We start from the raw sequence: 22539 nt of genomic DNA on the forward strand, positions 1-22539 counted from the left end.
ATTGGCCCTTGTGTGTCTGATTGGGGGAAATGTCTATTCAGATCCTGTGTCCATTGTAAAATTTGGTCATTTTTCTGTTGTTGAGTTATAAGGATTCTTTTTTTTTTTTTTTTTTTTTAAGATTTTATTTTTGAAGTAATCTCAAGGGACGCCTGGGTGGCTCAGTCAGTTAAGCGTCTGTGTTCGGCTCAGGTCATGATCTCGGGCCCCTGGGATTGAGCCCCATGTTGGGCTCCCTGCTCAGCAAGGAGCCTCCTTCACCCTCTCCCAATGACCCTCCCTCCCTGCCTGTGCTCTTGCTCTCTCTCAAATGAATTAAAAAAAAAAAAAATCTTTAATCTCTACACCCAACATGGGACTTGAATTTACAACCCTGAGATCAAGCGACATCAAGAGTCTCATGCCCTACAAACTAGCCAGCCAGTGCCCTACTATAAGGGTTCCTTATATATTCTAGATACAAGTCCTTTATTAGATACACGATTTACAAATATTTTCTCCCATTCTATGGGTTGCCTTTTTTCTTGATATTGTCCCTTGAAGCACAAAAGTTTAAAAATTTGGTATATGCAGTTTACCATCTTAACCAATTCTGAGTGTGCATTTCAATGACTTTAACTACGTTTTCACAGTGTTGTGCAGCTGTCACCACTGTCTGTGAATTTGACTGTTCTAGGTGCCTCATATGAGTGGAATCATGTAATACTTGTCCTTTTGTGACTAGCTTATTTCCCTTAGCATAACGTCCGCCAAGTGGCCAGAGGTGGGGAGGATGGCAGAGGGAGAGAGAATCCTAAGCAGACTCCACACCCAGCATGGAGCCGGGTGCTTGGCTTGATCTCACGACCCTGAGATCATGACCTGGGCTGAAATCAAGAGTTGGATGCTTAACTGACTGAGCCACCCAGGTGCCCCAATCAATTGATTATTGTATGTTGATCTTGTATCCTGCACCTGTGCTAAACTTGTTTATTATTTCTAGTAGTCTGTGTGTGTGTGTGTGTGTGTGTGTGTGTGTGTTTATTCTTTAGGACTCTCTCTCTACAACATCAGTGAATAGAGATGGTTTTATAACTTCCTTTGTGATCTCCGTGCCTTTTGTGTATTTTTCTTGCCCGGTTTTTCTGAATGGAACCTACAGTATTTGTGTATTTTTCTTGCCCAGTTTTTCTGAATGGAACCTACAGTACAGTGTTGGCTAGAAATGGCAAGAGCAGACATTCTTGTCTCAATTCTCATCTTGGAGGAAAAGCATTCAGTTTTAACCATTATGTGTGTTGTGAGCTGTGGGCTTTTTGTTGATGGTCTTTATTAGGCTAAGGAAGTTTCCTTCTATTTCTAGTTTGAGTGTTTTTATCTTGTCATGAAAGGGTGGATTTTGGGGCACCTGGGTGGCTCAGTCATTAAGTGTCTGCCTTGGGCTCAGGTCATGATCCTGGGATCGAGCCCCGCATCTGGCTCCCTGCTCAGCAGGGAGTCTGCTTCTCCCTCTCCCTCCGCTGCTCCTCCTGCTTGTGCTGTCTCTGTGTCAAATAAATAAATAAAAATAAAACCTTTTTTTTTTTTAAAAAAAGGGTGGATTTTATCGAATGCTTTTTCTGTATCTAGTGAGATCATCCTGTAGTTTCTGTCCTTTGTTCTGTTAATATGTTGTATTACATTGATTTTCATATGCCAAACCAACCTTGAATTCCTGGGGTAAATCTCACTTGAGCATGGTGATTACTCCTTTTTATATGTTGCTCGTTCAATTTATTAGTCTTCTGTTGAAGATTTGTGTCTGTATTCATAAGGGTTAGAAGTCTTGGAGTTTTGGTATCTTTGTCTTCTTTTGGTACCTGGTACTTGGTTTGGTCTGGTTTGGAATCTGGGGTCTTGAATTGTTCTGGCATCTACCTCATTCTTCATTGTGCTTTAATAATTTTTTTAAAAAGATTTTTTATTTTTTATTAGCGAGAGAGAGAGAATACAAGCAAGGGGAGCGGCAGACAGAAGGAGAGGGAGGAGCAGGCCCCAAATCCCAGCAGGGAGCCCGATGTGGGCCTCGATCCCAGGACCCCAGGATCATGACCTGAGCCGAAGGCAGATGCTTAACGACTGAGCCACCCAGGCGCCCTTAATAATTGTTTTTATGTATTGAGTTCTGTTTTCATTTTTGCTTTTTAATTTTTTCTGGTTTTATAAGGATATGATTGACGACTCATTTTCCCCCCAGTGGTTAGTGCATTGCCCTTGTGTGCTGTTTTTTTGTTTTGTTTTTTTTTTAAGATACTGGACTCTGTGTAAGTTGAAGGTGTAGAGTGTGCTGATACGATGTTTATGTATTGCGGTATGATTACCACCATAGTGTTAGCTAACACGTCTATCATGTCACGTAATTAGCATTCCTTTTCGGCGAGAACATTTGAGAGCTAGTCTTTGAGCAACTTGAAGTATATAATATAGTATTGTTGGCTATAATCACTATTCTGTTCATTAGATTTCTAGAACTTATTCCTCTTCTAGTTGCAAGTTTGTATACTTTGACGTCTCCCCTATTCCCCCATTCTCTAGCCCCTGGTAACCACTGTTCTGCTTTATTTCTGCAAGTTCAACTTTTTTTAGATTCCATGTATAAGTGATATACAGTATTTGTCTTTCTCTGACTTATTTCACTTAGCACAGTGCCCTGAAGGCCCATCCAGGTTATCGCAAATGGCAGAATTTCCTTCTTTCTTGTGGCTGAATAATATTCCATCGTGTGTAGAGACACATAACACAAGACACGCGTGCACCACATCTACATCATTCACTGATGGACACTTGGGCTGTTTCCGTATCTTGGCTATTGTGAATCATGCTGCAGTAAACATGGGAGGGCAGATACCTTTTTGATACGTTGGTTTTATTTCCTTTGGATGTATACCCAGAAGTGGGATTAGTGGGTCATTGGTAGTTGTATTTTTAACTTTTCAAGGAACCTGCAAACTGTTTTCCATAGTGGGTTCACCAGTGTGCATTCCCAGCAGTGCACACAGGGTTCCCTTCTTCCGTGTCCTCACCAGCACTTGTTACCTTTTGTCTTCTTGATGACAGCCACTCGAAGACTGCATCAGTTCTGTTTTCTACTGTAGGTTCTCCCTTCAGTTGGAACCTTTGTGTCCTAACCTTAGCTTTAGTGCAGTGTTTTGTACCTAAGTCTTGTAACTAACAATGAGTGTACACACATTGTGCATCTGTTAAGCACTTTCTCTGCGTTACCTAATTTAATTTTCACAACAGCCCTTGGGAGGAGGTACAGTTGGAGACTTCTCATAAATGAGGAGATGGAGGCTTAAGAAAAAAGAAAGAAGTTGCTTACACAAGTAGGTATTGGAGACTGAAGCCCTTAAGTAGGATGGTCCTTAAGCAGAATGTGGGTAGAAGAGTGAAAAAAAATGCCTCTTTGGTGGTTGGTGATAGGGTTAGAGTGTTAGTAAAAGCAAGGAAGCAGGAATTTAATTGCAGTGCACAATGCTGGGGAGTACAATACAAGTAGAACTGGTTTTTGCCCTCAGAGCAGCAATTAGTCCTATTTGGAAGAGTGAGATTAACATCTGAAATAATTAGAAAATGAGCATTGTTTAATGAGAGGTCAAGGGTGAGGTTTGTGGGAGTTGGAAAGAATCATGAAGGAACTAGTAATTAACTTAAGCCTCAGAAGAAGGTTAGAGTTTAGGAGGGTAGTTTAGCAAACTAGGTTTTGGGTCAGCCTTACCACTACCTTGTACCTACTATACAGGTCACTTCGACTTTCTGATCCTTGGTTTCTAAGTGTCAAATAGGAAGAACATCAGTTCTGTGTGTCAGCATTGTAGGTTCCAATGGATAATCTCTCAGAGCGCTTGCAAACTGTAGAGTGCTTCTGTCATTGTGGAGGGTATCTGTTTTCCTGTTTCTAATCTCACCCAATTGTCCTCCATGTAAGCTTATTATTTTATTTATTTATTTATTTATTTATTTATTTTTAAAAAGATTTTATTTATTTGACAGAGAGAGACACAGTGAGAGAGGGGAACACAAGCAGGGGGAGTGGGAGAGGGAGAAGCAGGCTTCCCGCTGAGCAGGGAGCCCGATGCGGGGCTTGATCCCAGGACCCCGGGATCATGACCTGAGCCGAAGGCAGATGCTTAACGACTGAGCCACCCAGGCACCCCCTAAGCTTATTATTTTAAAATAATTTCAGATATAGAGAAATTTTGCAAGAATAGAGCAAAGAATTCCTGAATAGCCTTCACCTGTATTCCTCAAATGCTAACATTTAACCGCATTTGCTTTATCATTCTCTCTTGTTACATACATACTGTTTTTTCCTGAACCCTTTTAGAGTGACATGAAGGCATGATGTTCCTGGGCCCTAAAAACTTTTAAATAGTTACTTCCTAAAATCAAAGACTTTTTATTAAGTAGATTGCCAACGCAGGGCTTGAACTCAAAACCCTGAGATCAAGACCTGGGCTGAAGTCAGATGTTTAACCGACTGAGCCACCCAGGCACCCCAAAGACATTTTCTTAGTAACTACAGTACCATTATCAAAATTGGGAAACTAATATTGGTGCAGTCTTAATAGCAAAGCTGTAGACCTTACTCAAATTTTGCTAGTTGTTTCAATAACCTTTTAGAGCAAATCAAAAAATTGTTTTCTTGTCAGAGATTCAACCCAGGAATACAGGTTGCATTTAGTTTTCATGTTCATTTAGTCACCTGCGTTCTGGAAGTTTCTTTGTTTTTGAAGACCTTGATACTTCTTGAAGAGTCCAGGCTAGTTCTTCCATAGGATGTCTCTCAGTCCATATTTGTGTGATGTTTCCTCTTTATTTATTTATTTATTTATTTGCGAGAGAGAATGAGTGAGAGAGAGTGCACATGAGAGAGGGGAGGGTCAGAGGGAGAAGCAGACTCCCCGCTGAGCAGGGAGCCCGATGCAGGACTCGATCCCGGGACTCCAGGATCATGACCTGAGCTGAAGGCAATCGCTTAACCAACTGAGCCACCCAGGCATCCCATGTGATGTTTCCTCTTGATCGGGTTCGGGTTATGCATTTATGGCAGGAGTAGCCCAGAACCAATGTTGTGTGTTAGCTAGTGCATCCTATCAGGAGGTGTGTGGTGTTCATTTATCTCATTACCCGTGATGGTAACTGCATTTACTTGCTTAAGGTGCTATATGTCAGGTTTGTAACCATAAAGTTCAGATTTGTGCTTTTGTAATTAATAATTACTGTTGGGAGAACTTTGAGACTATGTAAAATACCTTGTTTTTCATCAGGATTCTTGCCTGAATCAATGGATCGCCAAATAGTGACTTTCCAGGGTCGTCATTCTTTCTACATTAGTTGACGTTCTGCCTCAAGATCTTTCCCTTTATCCTGTTCCTTCATCGACCCATCCATTTGTTAATATCAGTAAGGACTCATGGATTCTTACTTTATTCTATTCAATGGGTTGTAATCCTTTATTTGCCTTATTTTGTTGCTCAGATTATGGGGCCAGTGGAAGCCCCCTTTATGCTCAACCTCTTTGAAGAGATCCAGACTGTATCATCAGATAAGACACTGCCATCTCTGTCCTATTTTCCTATTTTCCCTTCATTCTTAAGGGGAAGGTTTGCTGACTCTTCACTACCACCCGTGCCTCCAAAGCTAAGCTTTCAGTCTGTGCTTTATGGTTCAAAATTAGATAGTATCTAGAAATATACAGTATTGTTGCCATCCTTTCTCTGGTCCTTTTTGCTCCCCATATTCCTGCCACAAATAGGTATTATTTATTTATGTGTGTGTTTCCAGAATTTCTTCATACAAATACAAACACATGGGGATATATATTTTTATCTCTTCCTTCCTCTTAACACAAAACACAGTGTACTGCACCTTAGCTTTCTTCCAGTTAACTGCTCGCCTTCCAGATCCTTTCCTACCAGAACATGGAGGTCTTCTCTGTTACATAGTTGCATAGTATTCCATTTTATGGACGCATCACTTTTATTGAACTTCTTCAGCATTTGTGGAGATTAAACTAGCTGTGACTGGAAACTAGCCTCTCTTGTGCCACCCTCTCTGCCACCACTTCCTCCAGCACTTTTATTCCCTGACCCCTTTTCTAACTACAAATAAGTATTAGTCGTCTTTATTTGTAAAACTTCATTTTTATTGTTTTCTTCATATCACTGCCAAAGGTTTTGAAAACTTCTCCAAACCTCTGAGTTCATTCTTGCCTATTTTTGCTGCAGCTGGGTTTCCGTCTCTCCCATGTGGCGAGATCATAGTGTTGACGGTTACCGGTGGCTTTGTACTGTGGAGTGCTAGACTGGCTTTGGTGATTAATTTACGTGTAGGAGGACGAGAAGGACAAAAAGAGAAGGGAGGGTTGGCAAGCAGCTAGAAAAGAGGAAGCAGGAAGGCTGGGAGAAAATAGAATAGAGTGTAAGGGGGAAAGTAGGAGAAGAGCATTTTTGGCAGAAGATGTGAAATGTATTTTCATAACCAGCTTGTCACCTAGAGCTGGCTTCTGCCTGGTGACGAGCAGCCTTATGGTAAGTTGCTGACTGATAGGCTAGTTGGGCCCTCTGGAATGCTGCCCTGGGTCTTCTGTTTCATAAAACAAGATCTAACCCCTCGTCCCATTACCGTATGATCAGTTTTAACAGCAGAGCCTCCATTTTTAAATGTTTGCTTTCTAAAATCTGGAGTTGTCATTAACCTAGCTCTCCTGTCGTTCTTAATACTGTCAACCATTCCAATTTCTCATGATTACCTTGGTGTTATTCTTTGCTTTTCTTTTCTTCTTTTTTTTTTTTAAGATTTTACTTATTTATTTGACACAGAGAGACACAGTGAGAGAGGGAACACAAGCAGGGGGAGTGGGAGAGGGAGAAACAGGCTTCCCACAGAGCAGGGAGCCCGATGCGGGGCTCGATCCCAGGACCCTGGGATCATGACCTGAGCCGAAGGCAGACGCTTAATGACTGAGCCACCCAGGCGCCCCTATTCTTTGCTTTTCATTTCCAGTTCAGTCCACCATTGTGGCTCAGGGCATTGCACATTTACTCAAATAATTACAGCAGCCTTCTCACCCTGTTTAGCAATTTATGTCCTGCTTTTACCCAGCTTTTCCTTCCTTTTTCTTTCCCTGTCAGTCCTGCTCCCTGAAATCACCATGCTGACAAGTCTCCCTGCTTTGCTGGTGTCCGTGCCCTTTTGTGCTCCCTGGCCTGAAAAGGCCCGCCTCTCTGTCTATAGAAGAGTCTTCTTCAAGATCCTTCAGGATCAACTTCTTAACTGCTCCTTGAAGCCTTCCATAGCTGAAACAGCTCATGTGCATGTCTTATTTTCCTAAACTTGCTTACAGCCTCTACCAAAAGACTGCTTGTTTCCTTCTTTCAGGTGTGTCCAGTTGTTTCTACAAAATTATTGTTTAAAATCATGTTTTCTGCTTAGGTTCTCCCAGTACACAGAGACTGCTTGGCTTATAGGAATTCCTAAGCACAGTTTTATTGGTTTATTGACTGAACATTGCATAGGTTATCACTAAATAATTTTGGATTCAGAGTCAGCTCATCCAGGTACCTTGAGGGTCTGCTTCCCTACTTTACTGTGGAAAATGTGTACTTTTTAATGGGATTTTCCTCTTGTTTTTCTAACAAATGATACACTGATCTGAATATTGACCTTCTTTTGACTTAGCAGTGTGTCCTAGAGATCTTTATCTGTAAAGCTATATTTGTCAGGTGGTCCCCAAGACCACCCTCAGGTTTGATGATTTCCTGGGATTCATTCAGCACACAGTTATGCTCATGGCCATGATTTATTACATCAGAAGTATCAGCAAAGGGAAAAGGCACATTGGACAAATTCCAAAGGAAACTAGGTGCAAGTTGCCAAGAGTTCTCTCCTTGTCATGTCACACAGGACATGCTTAATTTGTCTAGCATCAAATTATGACAACATGTGTGAAATGTCTACCAGGAAAGCTCATTAGAAATTCAGTGCCCAAGGTTTCTGATAGGGGCCGGTCACGTATGCATCCTCTGTCTAACACGTACCAAAATTCCAGATTCCCAAAAGGAAAGGTTTTCAGCATAAACTGTATTGCTTGTACAGTTTACCCTTATCAGTTAGGGAATGGTGGGAACCTCTCTGAAATCCAGCTTCCTTGACACCAGCCAACGGCCAGCCTTTCTAAGGATCACAGTCTCACACCTGCTGTGTTAATTCTTCTGCACACCATGGAAATCTACAAACCTCCTTCCATTTCTTTGTTTCTTTTTTTTTTTAAAGATTTTATTTATTTATTTGACAGAGAGACACAGTGAAAGAGGGAACACAAGCAGGGGGAATGGGAGAGGGAGAAGCAGGCTTCCCGCTGAGCAGGGAGTCCGATGCAGGGCTCGATCCCAGGACCCTGGGATCATGACCTGAGCCGAAGGCAGACACTTAATGACTGAGTCACCCAGGTGCCCCCCACCCCTTCCATTTCTTAAACTACTGTGTAGGATTCCATGGTATGAGTACATTATGGTTTGTTAACTTTCCTCTACTGACTGGCTGTTAGGCTATTTTGCAGTATCTATTTCTTTTTTTTTTTTTCTTTAAAGATTTTTTATTTATTTGACAGAGACACAGCGAGAGAGGGAACACAAGCAAGGGGAGTGGGAGAGGGAGAAGCAGGCTTCCCGCGGAGCAGGGAGCCCGATGCGGGGCTCGATCCCAGGACCCCGGGATCATGACCTGAGCCGAAGGCAGAAGGCAGATGCTTAACGACTGAGCCACCCAGGCGCCCCAGGCTATTTTGCAGTATCTATTTCTTTACAGTTTCTTTTTTATGGGCTTTGATTGGAATTGATGGGTCATAACGTAGTGACATTTGAAAATCTGATATTAGATACTTCCAAATTCTTCACCAGTGGGCTTTATTAGTCCGTACTTCAACAGCAGTTTATAAGAGTACCCTTTGGAAGTGATTACTTACAATGATAGTCATGTTGGGGATGTAGAAAAAACTGACCCATCAAGCATCAGGAAAAGCAGGACAAGGAGGGGCATTCTAGGTCCCAGCTGTGTCCTGCTGCCATCATGGGCAACTTGCCTTACCCATTCTCTTCCTGCTCCCAGGACTCTTGGTTCTGACACTCTTTTGCTTCTTCCTTTGTCTCTAATCTCCCTTCTTGTTGCCTTTAATCATTCGTGTGGAGGCTTGTAATTTTTTGTCTTTTATTATGGAAAATTTCAAACATACACAGATTAGAAGAGAACAGAATCAGGAAGATACATGCACCCATTACCCAGTCTCAGCAATTGCCAACATTTTGTCAATCATGTTGCATTTTTCTCTTTTCTGTTTTTTTGAGCAGTGGGGTGGAGCCTGGATAGTGAAAGCAAATTCTGGACATTATGGTGTTTTAAACATTACTTTGGTACTAATTTACAAAAATAATGTACACGTAACACAACATTTCAAATTGAGATACATATATATTTATATATATATATGTATATATTAAAGATTTTATTTATTTGACAGAGAGACACAGCAAGAGAGGGAACACAAGCAGGGGGAGTGGGAGAGGGAGAAGCAGGCTTCCCGCCGATTAGGGAGCTGGATGTGGGGCTCGATCCCAGGACCTTGGGACCATGACCTGAGCCAAAGGCAGACGCTTAACGACTGAGTCACCCAGGCACCCCGAAATATATATTTTTTTAAGTTTATTTATTAAATAATCTCTACACCCAACGTGGGACTCGAACTCCCTACCCTGAGATCAAGAGTCGGATGCTCTTCTGACTGAGCCAGCCAGAGCTGAGATGCACTTTTTAAAAAACGTAATATTTCTTTAAATACTTGGTCCAGTTGTGAGGTTACTCTGATATTCCTAGTTCAGGAGGGTGTTGCCTCCTGTCCTTCTCTAAATTTGTATAAAGTTGTTCACATACACATACAGCTTGAATAAAGTATGGGATAACATGTTCACATTTCTGCAACTTGCTTATCATATTTTAAAAATGGAACATTCCTGGGGCACCTGGCTGGCCCAGTTGGTGGAGCATGTGACTCTTGATCTTGGGTTTTGGGTTTGAGCCCCACGCTGAGTGTAGTGGTAACTTAAAAAAATAATAAAATCTTTAAAAAAATTAAAAAAAAGAAATTTCCTTTGAATTAATAAACAGATCAACTCCTTTTCAGTACAACATGCTATGCTATACCATAGAAAAGCCATTTCTTTATTGAGGGACATTCTGTTTTTCTGCTTTTCAGCCCTTGTGAACCTTGCAGTGGACTTTGATGTGCACATGGCCTTGCATTCTAGGGGTTTATTACCATCAGATACATTCTGCAGAATGGGGTGGCTGGCTAGAATGTATATAACTTCAGTTGTTAAAATTCTTACCACATTACTTCCCAAAAGATTGTAGTAGTTTTCCACTGGCAATGTAAGAGAACCTCTTAACTCTCATTCTTGCCAGCACTAGATATTATTACTCTTGAATGTTTTTATCAATAAAATTACTAAAAAAAAAAAAAAAGAAAGAAAAATGGTATAACATTAGAGTTTTGTCTTTTAATTTGCATTTATCGAAAAGAAAAACTAGCAGTGTGTTTTTAAAAAATAGTATTTATTTATTTAAAGATTTTATTTATTTATTTGACAGAGAGAGAAAGAGAGCACAAGCGGGGGCGGGGGGGGCAGTGGCAGAGGGAGAAGCAGACTCCTTGCTGAGCAGGGAGCCCGATGCGGGACTCAATCCCAGGACCCTGGGATCATGACCTGAGCTGAAGGCAGTCGCTTAACAGACTGAGCCACCCAGGTGCCCCAAAAATAGTATTTAGAATTTGGTTTATACTAACAAATGCAAGCTTGGTTCACTACTAGAAAATCGATCAATACAGTTAATCATATTAGCCATCAAAAGATGAAAATCAGATAACCATTTCAATAGATACAAGAAATCGAACAAAGTATAGCATGCACCCGTGACTGAATCTCCCAGCAAACCAGAAACCAAGCGAGAACAGTCTTTTACTTTTTAAATATTAAAATTTACTCATTTAATATTAATGCTTGAAATTTTTTTTAATAATTAAGTTTTTAAAAGATTTTACTTATTTGAGAGAGACAGAGCACAAGCCGGGGGTGGGGGGAGGAGAGGGAGAGGGAGAAGCAGACTACCCACCCAGCAGGGAGCCCGATGCGGGGCTCGATCCCAGGACCCTGAGATCATGACCTGAGCTGAAGGCAGACGCTTAACCTACGGAGCCACCCAGGCGCCCCTAATATTTAATTTTTTTAATGCTGTCATTCACAGATGAATCAAATTAAAATGTATGAAGAGGTTTGTACAGTGAGAGCCTTCCTCCCATCCCCCACCCACCCAGTTCCTCCCTCCTCCTCCCCACAGTCGCTGTTTGTTTCTTAGGTGTTCTTTCACAGTCATTTTGTACACATACAGGGAAAGGGGAGTGCATATCCTCTCTCTTGCTTTTTACACAGATGATAGCATACTATGTTCTCTGTCATGCACTTGGCATTTCCATGAATTTTTCCTCAAGGACATTTTATTTTTTCCTCATTTCTTTTTTTTTTTTTTTAAGATTTTATTTATTTGACAGAGAGAGACACAGCGAAAGAGGGAACACAAGCAGGGGGAGTGGGAGAGGGAGAAGCAGGCTTCCCGCAGAGCAGGGAGCCCGGATGCGGGGCTCGATCCCAGGACCCTGGGATCATGACCTGAGCCGAAGGCAGACGCTTAACGACTGAGCCACCCAGGCGCCCTTTTTTTCTCATTTCTGGTACCATTCTAGCTACCTTTCTATTTCTCTCTCTCTCTTTTTAAGTTATTGAACTCCTCAGATGTGGGACCTTACAGCCATTCACTAGTTGTATCTAGTTGTTTCTCCCACATCGCCCTCCCACAGACATTCACAAAATAAATGCTGCAGTTCTCTCTCTCTCTCTCTTTTTTAATATTTTATTTATTTGACAGAGACACAGCGAGAGCAGGAACACAAGCAGGGGGAGTGGGAGAGGGAGAAGCAGGCTTCCCGCGGAGCAGGGAGCCCAATGCGGGGCTCGATCCCAGGACCCTGGGATCACGACCTGAGCCGAAGGCAGATGCTGAACGACCTAGCCACCCAGGTGCCCCTGCAGTTGTTCTCTTAAAGATCACCAGTGCCTGGTCCCCTCTTGAGACCAGTGGCTCTTCAGTCTTTGTCTTTGATTTTTTTTTCCCCCCTGTTCTTGCTCCTGATCACATGGTTCTGGGAACTCTTAATACTTTGTCTTTCCTGCAGTACATTCTGTTATAAGTGTTCTTGTAAAAGGTGGAAGGAAATAAGGAAAGGATTGTGGAGGCACACAGTCTGGGGAAAAGATATATTGTAAGTAAGAAGATCTGGCAGTTAATCTGTCTAAGGCAAAAGGATTTATTCTCTGTGGCTCCTAAAAGGAGCTAGTACTTTACTGTGGGAGGTTTCATGCTGTAGAGGAAAGACCAGGACATTGAGAGCCTTGATTTGAATCTTGTCTCTATCCTGTACTAGCTATATGACCTTGGACAATTCATTTCACTTTTCTGCACTTCAGTCTCTTCATCAATAAAAGGGTAACATCTTTATCATTTTTTGAAAAGTAATAATGAAATGGGAAAATATACATAAAGTGCCCAACATAGTTACTGACATTTACTTAAATTATTTATTGATAGAGGGAGAGAGAGGGGCGGGGGCGGGGAATCCAAGACTGGACAAGGACCTGTGTCTAATTCACGGGAGGACACAGAGAACAAATGCTGAAGATTCTGATGTTTTTGCATCATAAGTGCCCGTAAAATCTTGACAAAAGTAAAGACAGTCCTGGGTGCCGCTGAGAACTGGTGAGCGGAGTTCATAACTAGGCATTTGAGTGCTCACTAGAGACACTGTGTTAAGAAAGTTCTCTCCATTTAATCCTTAAAAAATGTTATGAGGTAGAAGTACAGAAATTAATCTCCAATTTTAAGGACACTGAGGCTGTAGAAGGTTAAGTAATTAGAGCTAGTAATCTGCTTTTGATGGATGACATGACAGTGATGTAAGTTCATTTGTTTACTGATTTTACTTTTAATCACATGCTGTGGCTAGCTCGGTCCCTGACTTACCCAGGATTACAGTGTGAGCTCGCTCGCTCACTCTCCTTGCCTCCTTCACACGGAAGAGGCGAGAATGAGTCATGGTTGTGGTTGGCGTGAGTCTGTTTTGCTACTCCGTTAGCCACATGGCAGTTCTACTGGGAACAAAATGACAAGGGAATATAGCAACAGTTCTACTCTCCTTCCAACTTCTAACTGATTTTAGCAGTCACATTCTCAACCTTGCTGGATCACCGGCAGTCATCCAAGATGTCACTCAGTTTGTTTTTCGCTGCCTGCCTACCTGTGGCTCCTCTCAGTTCCTCCGTCAACAAGCCAGCTTAAGTTGAGTGTGATCTCATTGTGCTCCCCTTGTGGCAGCCCTTGCAGTTTCCTCTGTATTTGCTTGTCTTTCTCATTTTCTTTTCTGCATCCCCACTGCCATCTGCATTTCAGCCTTGATAAATTATTTGCAGTTCCCCAAATGTCTAGTTCATGTTCCTTGAACCTTGCCTTGTCTGTCTGTTATTTATAATGTTCCCTCTGGGAAGCTTCCTCGCTTCCTCAGGGCAGAGTTAGGTATTTTCTCTTTGTTGATTTCCTTCAAGTATCTGATTTTTTGGTTGTCTGTTGATATTATGGATGAAGGTTTAGGTTCTAGAATCTAGGGTTACTAATGTAGGTAACTGGAGTGAGTCTCCTCTTAACTTTTCCTCCAATTTTCTGCATTCCCTAGAGGCTCCTGCCTTGACCAGAATGGCTGGTACTGAGCTCTGTGTCTGAGAAGTGTGGTGATTGGCAGGCTTCACTCTAGGGTGTGATGGAGGAGAGTGGTGGAAGTTTCCAATAAAGAAGACTTTGATCTGGGGCACCATACCCCTTGCAGGAGCCCTGCGTGCCTCCTGCGTAGGTTTTGTTTCTTTAGAGAGTGTTTCTTTGGTTTTAGGCTGGATCAAGTGTAGCTGCTATGCATGGCCATGTCGTCAAGGGGTGGAAGGTGGATAGGAGGGGTTGAATAGTTTCGGCCTTTCTATTCCTTAGGCAGTCTTTTTGCTCCACACCTCTTTCTGCTCTCCTAGCTCTGTTGGAGCCTCTTTAGAACTCCATGGGAGGATGGCACATACATCCATTTAAGACTTCTCTCCTGTTTATTCTTGGGTTGTAGCTTTCTTTGCTCTTGTATATATGCCTCAGCTCGGAAGAGATATATTACCTTGTTTCCTATCATTTCAATAAGGTGGAGTGGAAAGGAAGAAGCAGACCCATTTACCCAGTCTCTCTATCATTTTGAAATCCTGAACCAGGGGTTCTGTTGACAACTTTCAGCATTTGTGATTTTAAGAATTGAAACAAACTTATATAATGAGTGTATTATTGATTCCCAGAATAGTTTGGAATGTTTATAGGGTATGAAATTATTGTAAAGCTGAACTACGTGATTTTTTTAATGAATAACTTGTGTTTAAAAAAATAGTTAATAAAGCTTTTTAGAGCACGGAAAGCCAACGATACCCCCACATACCTGGGCAGAGAGGATTGTGGGGAGGTCTGAGGCATTGCTACTAGCTACTAATTGATAATTGGGGCCAGAAGCAAGGTAACTCTGGCTCACACGGTGTTTACATTCTAGAATCAGAGAGAGTAGCTTGTTTCCCAGAGTAAAATTTGCTCATTTTAGGTTGTCTTTGACATGAAGATCAAAGCTCTGCTACTTGTGACTTACTAAAACAGAGTACTAAATAGTAGCTCCAGAGTTAGGTGGAGGTTGCAAGCTGGGGTTTATTTCAATGAATGATAATAAAAAGAGTAATTTCCATGTCTTCTAATAAGAGTGAAAATGAATCTGTATGCAACATTATTTTTATTTCTTAATACATTTTGGGAAAGTTAATTGCAACTGTGTGGTTCAGGGATTTAGTGCAAGAAGAAGAACAGTTGATGGAAGAAAAGAAAAAGAAAAAAGACGACAAGAAAAAGAAGGAAGCTGCTCAAAAGAAGGTAGTATATATGTATCAACTATCTATATTAAGCGGTCTAAACAGATTTAAAAAGAAAACTACTTTTATTGGATTTTTTAAAGCATTTGATTGAATGTTTTAATTTCAGTGGAGATTCATTTTAATATTTAATGTTTCTGATTATGCATATGTAGTAACTTGTCAAGTGTGTACGATTTAATGCATAGTTATTTAATCTTGCCGATAGTTTTTTCAAAGGTAAGTGCTTTATATAGGTCATTATCTTTCAATTAGCTGTTCCTAGGTTTTCATGATATATGCATCTCTCTATACGTGAGAAGAACATGGAATTTGTAGCTGCATAGAGAGCTGCATTGAAATCTAGCTCTCCCACATGGCATACTGCATGGTGTGTCCTTCAGCTTTGTTTAGCCTCTCTGGGCCTTAGTTTCCTTATGTTTTGTAAGATGAGAATTTAATTAAATGAGATAATGTAATACACATAATGCACGTAATAGGAAATAAAATGTCAGTTTCATTTTCACTTTTTGTTTAGTACCTGGGCTGATTTCAAGAATTTGCTGTTTACAGTAAGATATTTGAAAATAACCCTAGGACATCATTTGCTGCAGAAGATCTCTAGCCCATATGTTGTCAGAAACTGTAACCAAAACAATACAAATTGTAGAAAAAGAAAAGATTATGTTCGTGATTATAAAGATTTTTTTACAAATTAATATGAATCCTGATGACAGCTGGGCACTCATCTCCTGCTATATCAAGGTTTCAAGGACCTTGAAAATGTTCTAAAAGATCACGTGAAATTACTGTTCCACTTCCGTATTCAGTGACAGTTCTGACTTTAATTTCTGACCTATACCTCTTTTGTGCCAGGCACTGTGTTACAGCCGCACACTTCTCTGCACATTATTTAATAGGGAAAAACACAGCAACCAAATCTGCGGTAGGTAGGGAGCTGTTGAAACACAGAGAACCGCTTCACTCAGCCTGGAATGGGGCCGACAGAAGGGAAAATTTTCTTAGAGTAGAAATTAGCCAAGTGAACAAGGAGTGGAATAGAAAGGGATTCCAAGCAGAGTAAATTCAGCGGTAAGTGCCCACGGCCTTATAGAAGTATGGGTTTTGATTGGTGGGGGTGGGACGCCAAGGGCAGAAGTGTCAGGATGAGACTGCAGAAGGTGGTGTTAGCTGTGGACTCTTATCTGGGTTTCAGCTGCTAAGTGTTGGGGAAAACACTGAAGGCATTTCAGTAGACTGATGTAAAAGTTTGTGCTTGAGAATGTTTACCTTAGCAAACTGTGGGCTTGGATTGGAGGAGGTAGAAATTAGAGGCTCAGATGCTGGTGGAGGGACTGTGGAAAGAACCCACAGAGTTTGTTGGAAGGATATGAAGGGAGAGTGACTTCGATTGATGGCTCCGGTTCCAGATTGAGTGACGGGAGTATATCTCGGGAGCAGTTAACCAGGTTAGAGAATAGAAAGGGGAAAGAGAATTTCCGTTCTGGAGTGCTGAGCTGACAGCGTGATCAGCCAGTATTGGGGGGGGGGGGCGGGGATTAGAACATAGAGCATTGGACGATGGAGAGTGAGGAGGTGATAGGTGGCCTTAGCATGTGGCCTTTTGCTTGCTCTCAGGAGTGACTGGGAGGGATGCATCTGTAATTGTCATAGTCATGGTTTAGCATAGGTTTCTAGTGCAGAGTTTTGGCATTGACGATGCCATAGACCTGTCAGAGGCCTGTTGATACAGGTTGGTCTTTGCAATGTGATAGTCTCTAGCTGAGGATTTGTTGTGGAAAACGTTGTATCCTCTGTGAGTTAAGGTTGGGGGAGGCTTATGAGACTCTTGGTCTGTGCTGTGAAGGCCATTTACTGAGTGAAGAGAGCTTCTAAGAAACTTCAGAGACTTGTTGAAGAAGATGCTCAGATGTACTTTATGTAGAATCGGTAGTTTGGCAAGCATCTGAGTGTTGCATTAGCCCCTGTTGATTCCTGCTTCTGAGGTATTCAGAATGTAGCTGGTAAGTTAGGATGTCTGCGAAATGGCTAGAGAAGAAGCCTAAGGTACTATATAATGAAGCATGTTTATTTAGGATTTACCCTATTTACTGAGAAAATTCTGAGAAAGGGAGGAGGTCACTGGAATGATTTTTTAAAATTTACAATTTTAAAATGTGTGATGTGAGTAAATTTTTTAAGGTTGTAACAAATTAGAATGGCTCTAATTGCTAAGGTTCATCTTTATATTCTTTCATAACTAAGTCTCTGACTCACCAAGTCAGTGTCTTTAACACGTGAATGATGACTTTTGTGTCATTTGGCCTCTCACCAGATCTGAAATGACAGCTTTTCACACTCTTTCCCACCCCATCCCTGCCTCACCCCGTTCCAGGCTCTCACCATAACCACATTCTACTGGAATCATCACAGAGCCTTAGTGGTAATGGGGAGTGTTTTCTTCCTTTTCCAGATCTTCAGCATTGGTAGCGTATTCCTTGTGTATCCTGTAGACACAGTAATATCTAGCCACTGAAAACAATATATATTTTTTTTAAGATTTTATTTATTTGAGAGAGAGAGCACAAGTGGGTGGGGGGGACAGAGGGAGAAGCAGACTCCCTGCTGAGCAGGGAGCCTGATGGGGGACTCCATCCCAGGACCCTGAGACCATGACCTGAGCCAAAGGCAGATGCTTAACTGACTGAGCCACCCAGGCGCCCTGGCCACTGAACACAATATAAAGGAAAAGTTTAATACCTCTAATAAATGTTAAGCATAGTAGGGGACACTGCCACTGTAAATAAGACTGTTCTTCAAATTCCAAATAATCAGTTTACAACTGAATTTGAATAATACACATTAGTGAAGCGAGGACAGCTGGTATTTCTATAGGCGGTTACCAAATAGCTATTAAAAAAAAACAAAACAAAAAAGAATCCCAAGTTGGCACACTTACAGCCCATATGAAAGATTGTGAGTCACAAGAGTTTTAAGACAAGTTTACTCAAGCTTGTTTTTTGTCTGTAGAAGGAGCCAGCAGGTGTATGCAGGTAGGTGGCAGACATTACATAAGACAGGTAGGCAGGCCATTTATATGAATGTTGGAACATAAATTCACTACAGTAAAACAGTCTGCCTGTTTTATGTAATGTATGCTCATGTTAAAAACCTATATATTTTTATTTCTGAAGAAGACTTCAGATAACTATTCTGATCTGTTCATTTTTAATTTTTTTTTTAAGTTAAAAAGAGGTCAAGCATTAAAATGAGTTAAAGTGGCCAACCATGGTTTTGTCAGGGTGACAGAACTAGGAATAGGATGGTAAGCTGCTTAGACCCCCAGCTGACACTTTTCCAAAATTAGGTTGCCATGGTGTTGTCCTTTTTTTTTTTTTTAAGATTTTATTATTTTTTTTTAAAGATTTTATTTTTATTTATTTGACAGAGAGAGATAGCGAGAGAGGGAACACAGCAGGGGGAGTGGGAGAGGGAGAGCAGGCTTCTCACCCAGCAGGAAGCCCGATGTGGGGCTCGATCCCAGGACCCTGGGATCATGACCTGAGCCAAAGGCAGATGCTTAATGACTGAGCCACCCAGGTTGCCCCTTAAGATTTTATTGTTGAGTAATCTTTACAGTGCATCTAGGGCTGGAACTCATAACCCTGAGATTCAGAGTCGCATGCTCCACCGACTGAGCCAGCCAGGTGCCCCTATCTTTTATACTTTTTGCTTTATTTTTCACAACCTAAAGGTGAACTTTAAAGCCACAAATAATATATCGTGGTAATTTCTGTAAAGCATTTAACAAGTCTTTATTCCATGTGTACAGAAACTTGGTCGCCAGTGGCCACTGTAGTATTTTTAAGGAATTCAAATTCAGATCACAGGTTATTTTCTATTTTAAATAAAAGCCAGGTAACACAGCTTCTATAGATGATGAGACATCAGCAAGGCTCACTGTAATGTTTTTACTATCATAGTTTTTTGTCTACTTAAATATAAATTTTAAGTATCTAAATTCCTCTTTGAAGAAATTGTACATGAAAATTACATGCTTTTCATTATATTTCAGCCTCGGTACATCTCTCACAATGAGATCAGTGACTGGATGGCTTTATTTTTAGTTTTTGTTTTTTTTTTTTAAAGATTTTATTTATTTCACAGAGAGAGACATAGTGAGAGAGGGAACACAAGCAGGGGGAGTGGGAGAGGGAGAAGCAGGCTTCCTGCTGAGCAGGGAGCCCGATGCGGGGCCCGAATCCAGGACCCTGGGATCATGACCTGAGCCGAAGGCAGACACTTAACGACTGAGCCACCCAGGCGCCCCTTTTAGTTTTGTTTTTTGAAAAGCTTTCTATTTCATATCTAAGAGTCAGGGCTGTTTACTTATTTCTTCTAATTCCAAGACTTAGGAAATAATTTGATACAGTATGGGAATGTAGCTTCTGCACTTAAAAAGGGCAACAGTGGTAGCAGTAGCTTGTTACCATGGATTTATCTCCAGGTTCTGTTTTTAGAAGAACTTTCTAGAAGGAATCTTGAGAGAAATGTAGTGAAGGGAAAAGGAGGTTGAGAAATAGGTTAATTATAGAGGGATAATTTAGTATAACCTTTACTTTAAGCATGTAATTGTTCCTAGAAAGCGTATAATGGTTGAGGGGCCAGAGGGAAGCAACAATACAAATTGGGATCTTTTAGTGTTAAGAATGTTTTAAAGCCAGTGTTCATTACTATTTTTGTTACTGTGTTAGGAGCTGAGGGGATTGTTATAGGCTTTGTGGATTTAAATGTACTCAGTTTGGGTTTAAGCGAGACTTACATTACAGAAAATGTCGAACTTCCGTTCCCCTTTTCAGAAATTTTAGTATCAATCATCATGTCTCCCGAAGGCCATGTTGGTCTGAGGCTACGGATCCTGTTCAGCGGTGCAGGGAGCTAGGGTGGTAACATCATCAGGCCTGGAGCACTGCAGCCCTGTAGGGCAGCCAAGTGTTGGCTTACAGTCCTGCCGCCGATTTCAGCTCACTGGTCTCCACTGGTCTTGGTTCCTTTTTTTAAAAAAAAAACTCTGTATGCAGCCGACCAGAGGTCTAGGCTGAATGCTGCTTGCTAAGTCCTAGAAAAGCTTTCTGACCCCTAATTACCTTATTTAAAATAGGCGAATTTAGCCATCAATTCTTTATTCCTGATGTTAGTTTCTGATACCTGGCACTGTGAAGATACGGTAGATGATTAGGAAAAGAGAAAAAAAAAATGGGACTTGGGAACCTGGAGTGTGTTTGAGTTGGGCCATTTCCCAGGGTGAAAAGACTGAGCCAGGGCACCAGCTCTTGCATGCTTCCTGCGTGCCAGGCAGGGTCCTTAAGCGTGCGCCCCCCCCACCCTAACTCTTCATGATTTAGATACTTCTAGGCTCACAACTGCTCTGGGGTAGGTGTTTTTGTTCCAGTCTTACAGATGAGGAAACTGAGCTTTGGAGAAGTTAACTAATTTTAACCAAGGTCACATCAAGTGGTGGAGCCAGGATTCAGAGTCTGGCTTCAGACACTGAGCTCTTAGCCACTCAAGTATGCTTAGGGAGCTTAGGGGTCAGGGGTTGGGACGAGTGGTGCGGAGCCTGACAGAAACAATGTGGCATGCTGCGTGTCTGCCAGTTGTCTGATACCTTCCTTTATGAACTGAGGCAGTTGTAGTAATTGCTTGTGGAATCACAGCTCAGGGTTTTTTTAAGTAGGCTCTACGCCCAACGTGGGGCTCAGACTCATGAGTTGCATGCTCCACTGACTGAGCCAGCCAGGTGCCCCTGTTTTTGTTTTTGTTTTAAGAAAAAGATATTCAATATGGAAATAATTTTGCTTCTAGATTTGACAGAATTCTTTAATTCTGTTGTACAAGAGGATCTACAGTGATACCTCACATTTAAATAACATTGTAAAAAAAAAAATCTTTCTGTTGTACTTGAGCCTCATAATAGCCCTGAAAGGTAAGCAGTACATTGCCCCCCCCAACGCCCCCACTTGAGGAATTAGGAACCTGAGACCCAGAGGGTTTAAATGACAACATGTAAAAGTAATAAAGAAATTTGAAGTTAGTTTTAACATATTTTATATAACCAAATATATCCAGAATATTCTAACATATAATCAGTATCAAATATTATTAATGAGATATTATACCATTTTTAAGTATAAAAAGTAAAAATCTGGTATTTTACACATAGCAGGTTGGACTCAGTTTACCTCAGGGGTCAGTAGCCACATCTGGACATGGCTACCATTTTGAACAGTGTAGACAGATACTCTGTTTTTCTTTCTTTTTTTTTGAGACAGATACTCTTAAAATCACTGATCCCGTTTGGAAAATTATCTTTTGAACAGTTTGAGTAATATGCTAGGTCCCTGGACTAACCCACAAAGACTTATTTTAAAGAAGTGGCACTTGCTGAGTTCTGTTTCCTCTTAATCTGTTAAGAGCTCTTGGGTTCTGTTAATCACATTCCTTCAGTATATGAGTCAGTATTCTGATGGGCGACACCTTTGGATGTTTTCTCGATGCCATTCTCTGTAGATGACAGAATACTGAATGAGGTTGACTGTTGTTCTTAAGCAATGTGGACTTGTTTTGGAGTTGTTTTTCTGGCCTTTATGTTAAGGCCCGCGAGAGCAACACGGTTTATCTTGGGGATAATGTGATCGTGGCTTCTGTGTATTGTAAGTTAGTTTCCTTTCGAAGTAAACTGTGGAAGAGACTAGGAGAGTTTTTTAAAAAAGATTTTCAGCATGTAAAACAATTTTTGTGCTATAATGTTTTAGCTTCAGAAAATTATGTATTTTATTGTTTGCCATGGTACTTCTCGTAAAGTATTCATATACCAAGTTCTCTCTAATAAGACTGTTTTTTCTACCATCAGATTTTAAAAACAATTTCTCCAGAAGTAAATTAAGTGTTCCAGCTAGTTAACTGGTCTTTTGCCATTGTCCTTCCATCAGTTTTTTTTTGTTGTTTTTTGTTTTTTTTTTTTAGTTTTTGATCCATATGAAGTAAAAGATGGGCCTCCATTATTTAGCATAACAGTAGTGCTCTAAAACTTGGTAAAGGAGCTCACTGCCTAGACTGACTCTCTGGCTCTCCAGGGAAAGATTGTTAGGTGTGGCTTCAGGATTAGGGTAATTGCCATGTAGTCCTTTACCATCTAGTTCTATAATGATCTAATTCAAAAAAATGCTATTTTTAGTAACAGTAATTTAATATGACTAAGCAAAATTATTGTGCCCCATGGCACTTAAGGAAAGCTTTATCTTTATTTAGGAACAATTCGTGGTTATTTGGCTACGAATTACTCAGTTTTTCCTGCCTATCCTTGTATCTTTTATTTTTAGGACTCCCATGTAATTGGTCTTAACTAAAAAGTTGATTTTTGCTTGTGGCCTCTGTCTGTAAT

At 41.0% G+C, this 22539-nt stretch overlaps 1 protein-coding gene across 13 annotated transcripts in view; it reads left to right on the plus strand.

The window, feature by feature from the left end:
• TNRC6A (trinucleotide repeat containing adaptor 6A) overlaps positions 1 to 22539 on the plus strand; it is a 196662-nt gene that overhangs the window by 105077 nt on the left and 69046 nt on the right. For 12 of the 13 annotated variants that reach the window (XM_032396256.1, XM_032396257.1, XM_032396259.1 and 9 more), the window contains one exon: positions 15030 to 15117. The exons of the other annotated variant lie outside the window; for it this stretch is intronic. In XM_032396256.1, coding sequence (XP_032252147.1) covers positions 15030 to 15117 — 88 coding nt within the window. The remainder of the gene's footprint in view (positions 1 to 15029; positions 15118 to 22539) is intronic. 13 annotated transcript variants of the gene reach the window in all.

The sequence above is a fragment of the Phoca vitulina genome, unplaced genomic scaffold (assembly GCF_004348235.1).
Source record: "Phoca vitulina isolate PV1807 unplaced genomic scaffold, GSC_HSeal_1.0 scaffold90, whole genome shotgun sequence".
Lineage (NCBI taxonomy): Eukaryota > Metazoa > Chordata > Mammalia > Carnivora > Phocidae > Phoca > Phoca vitulina.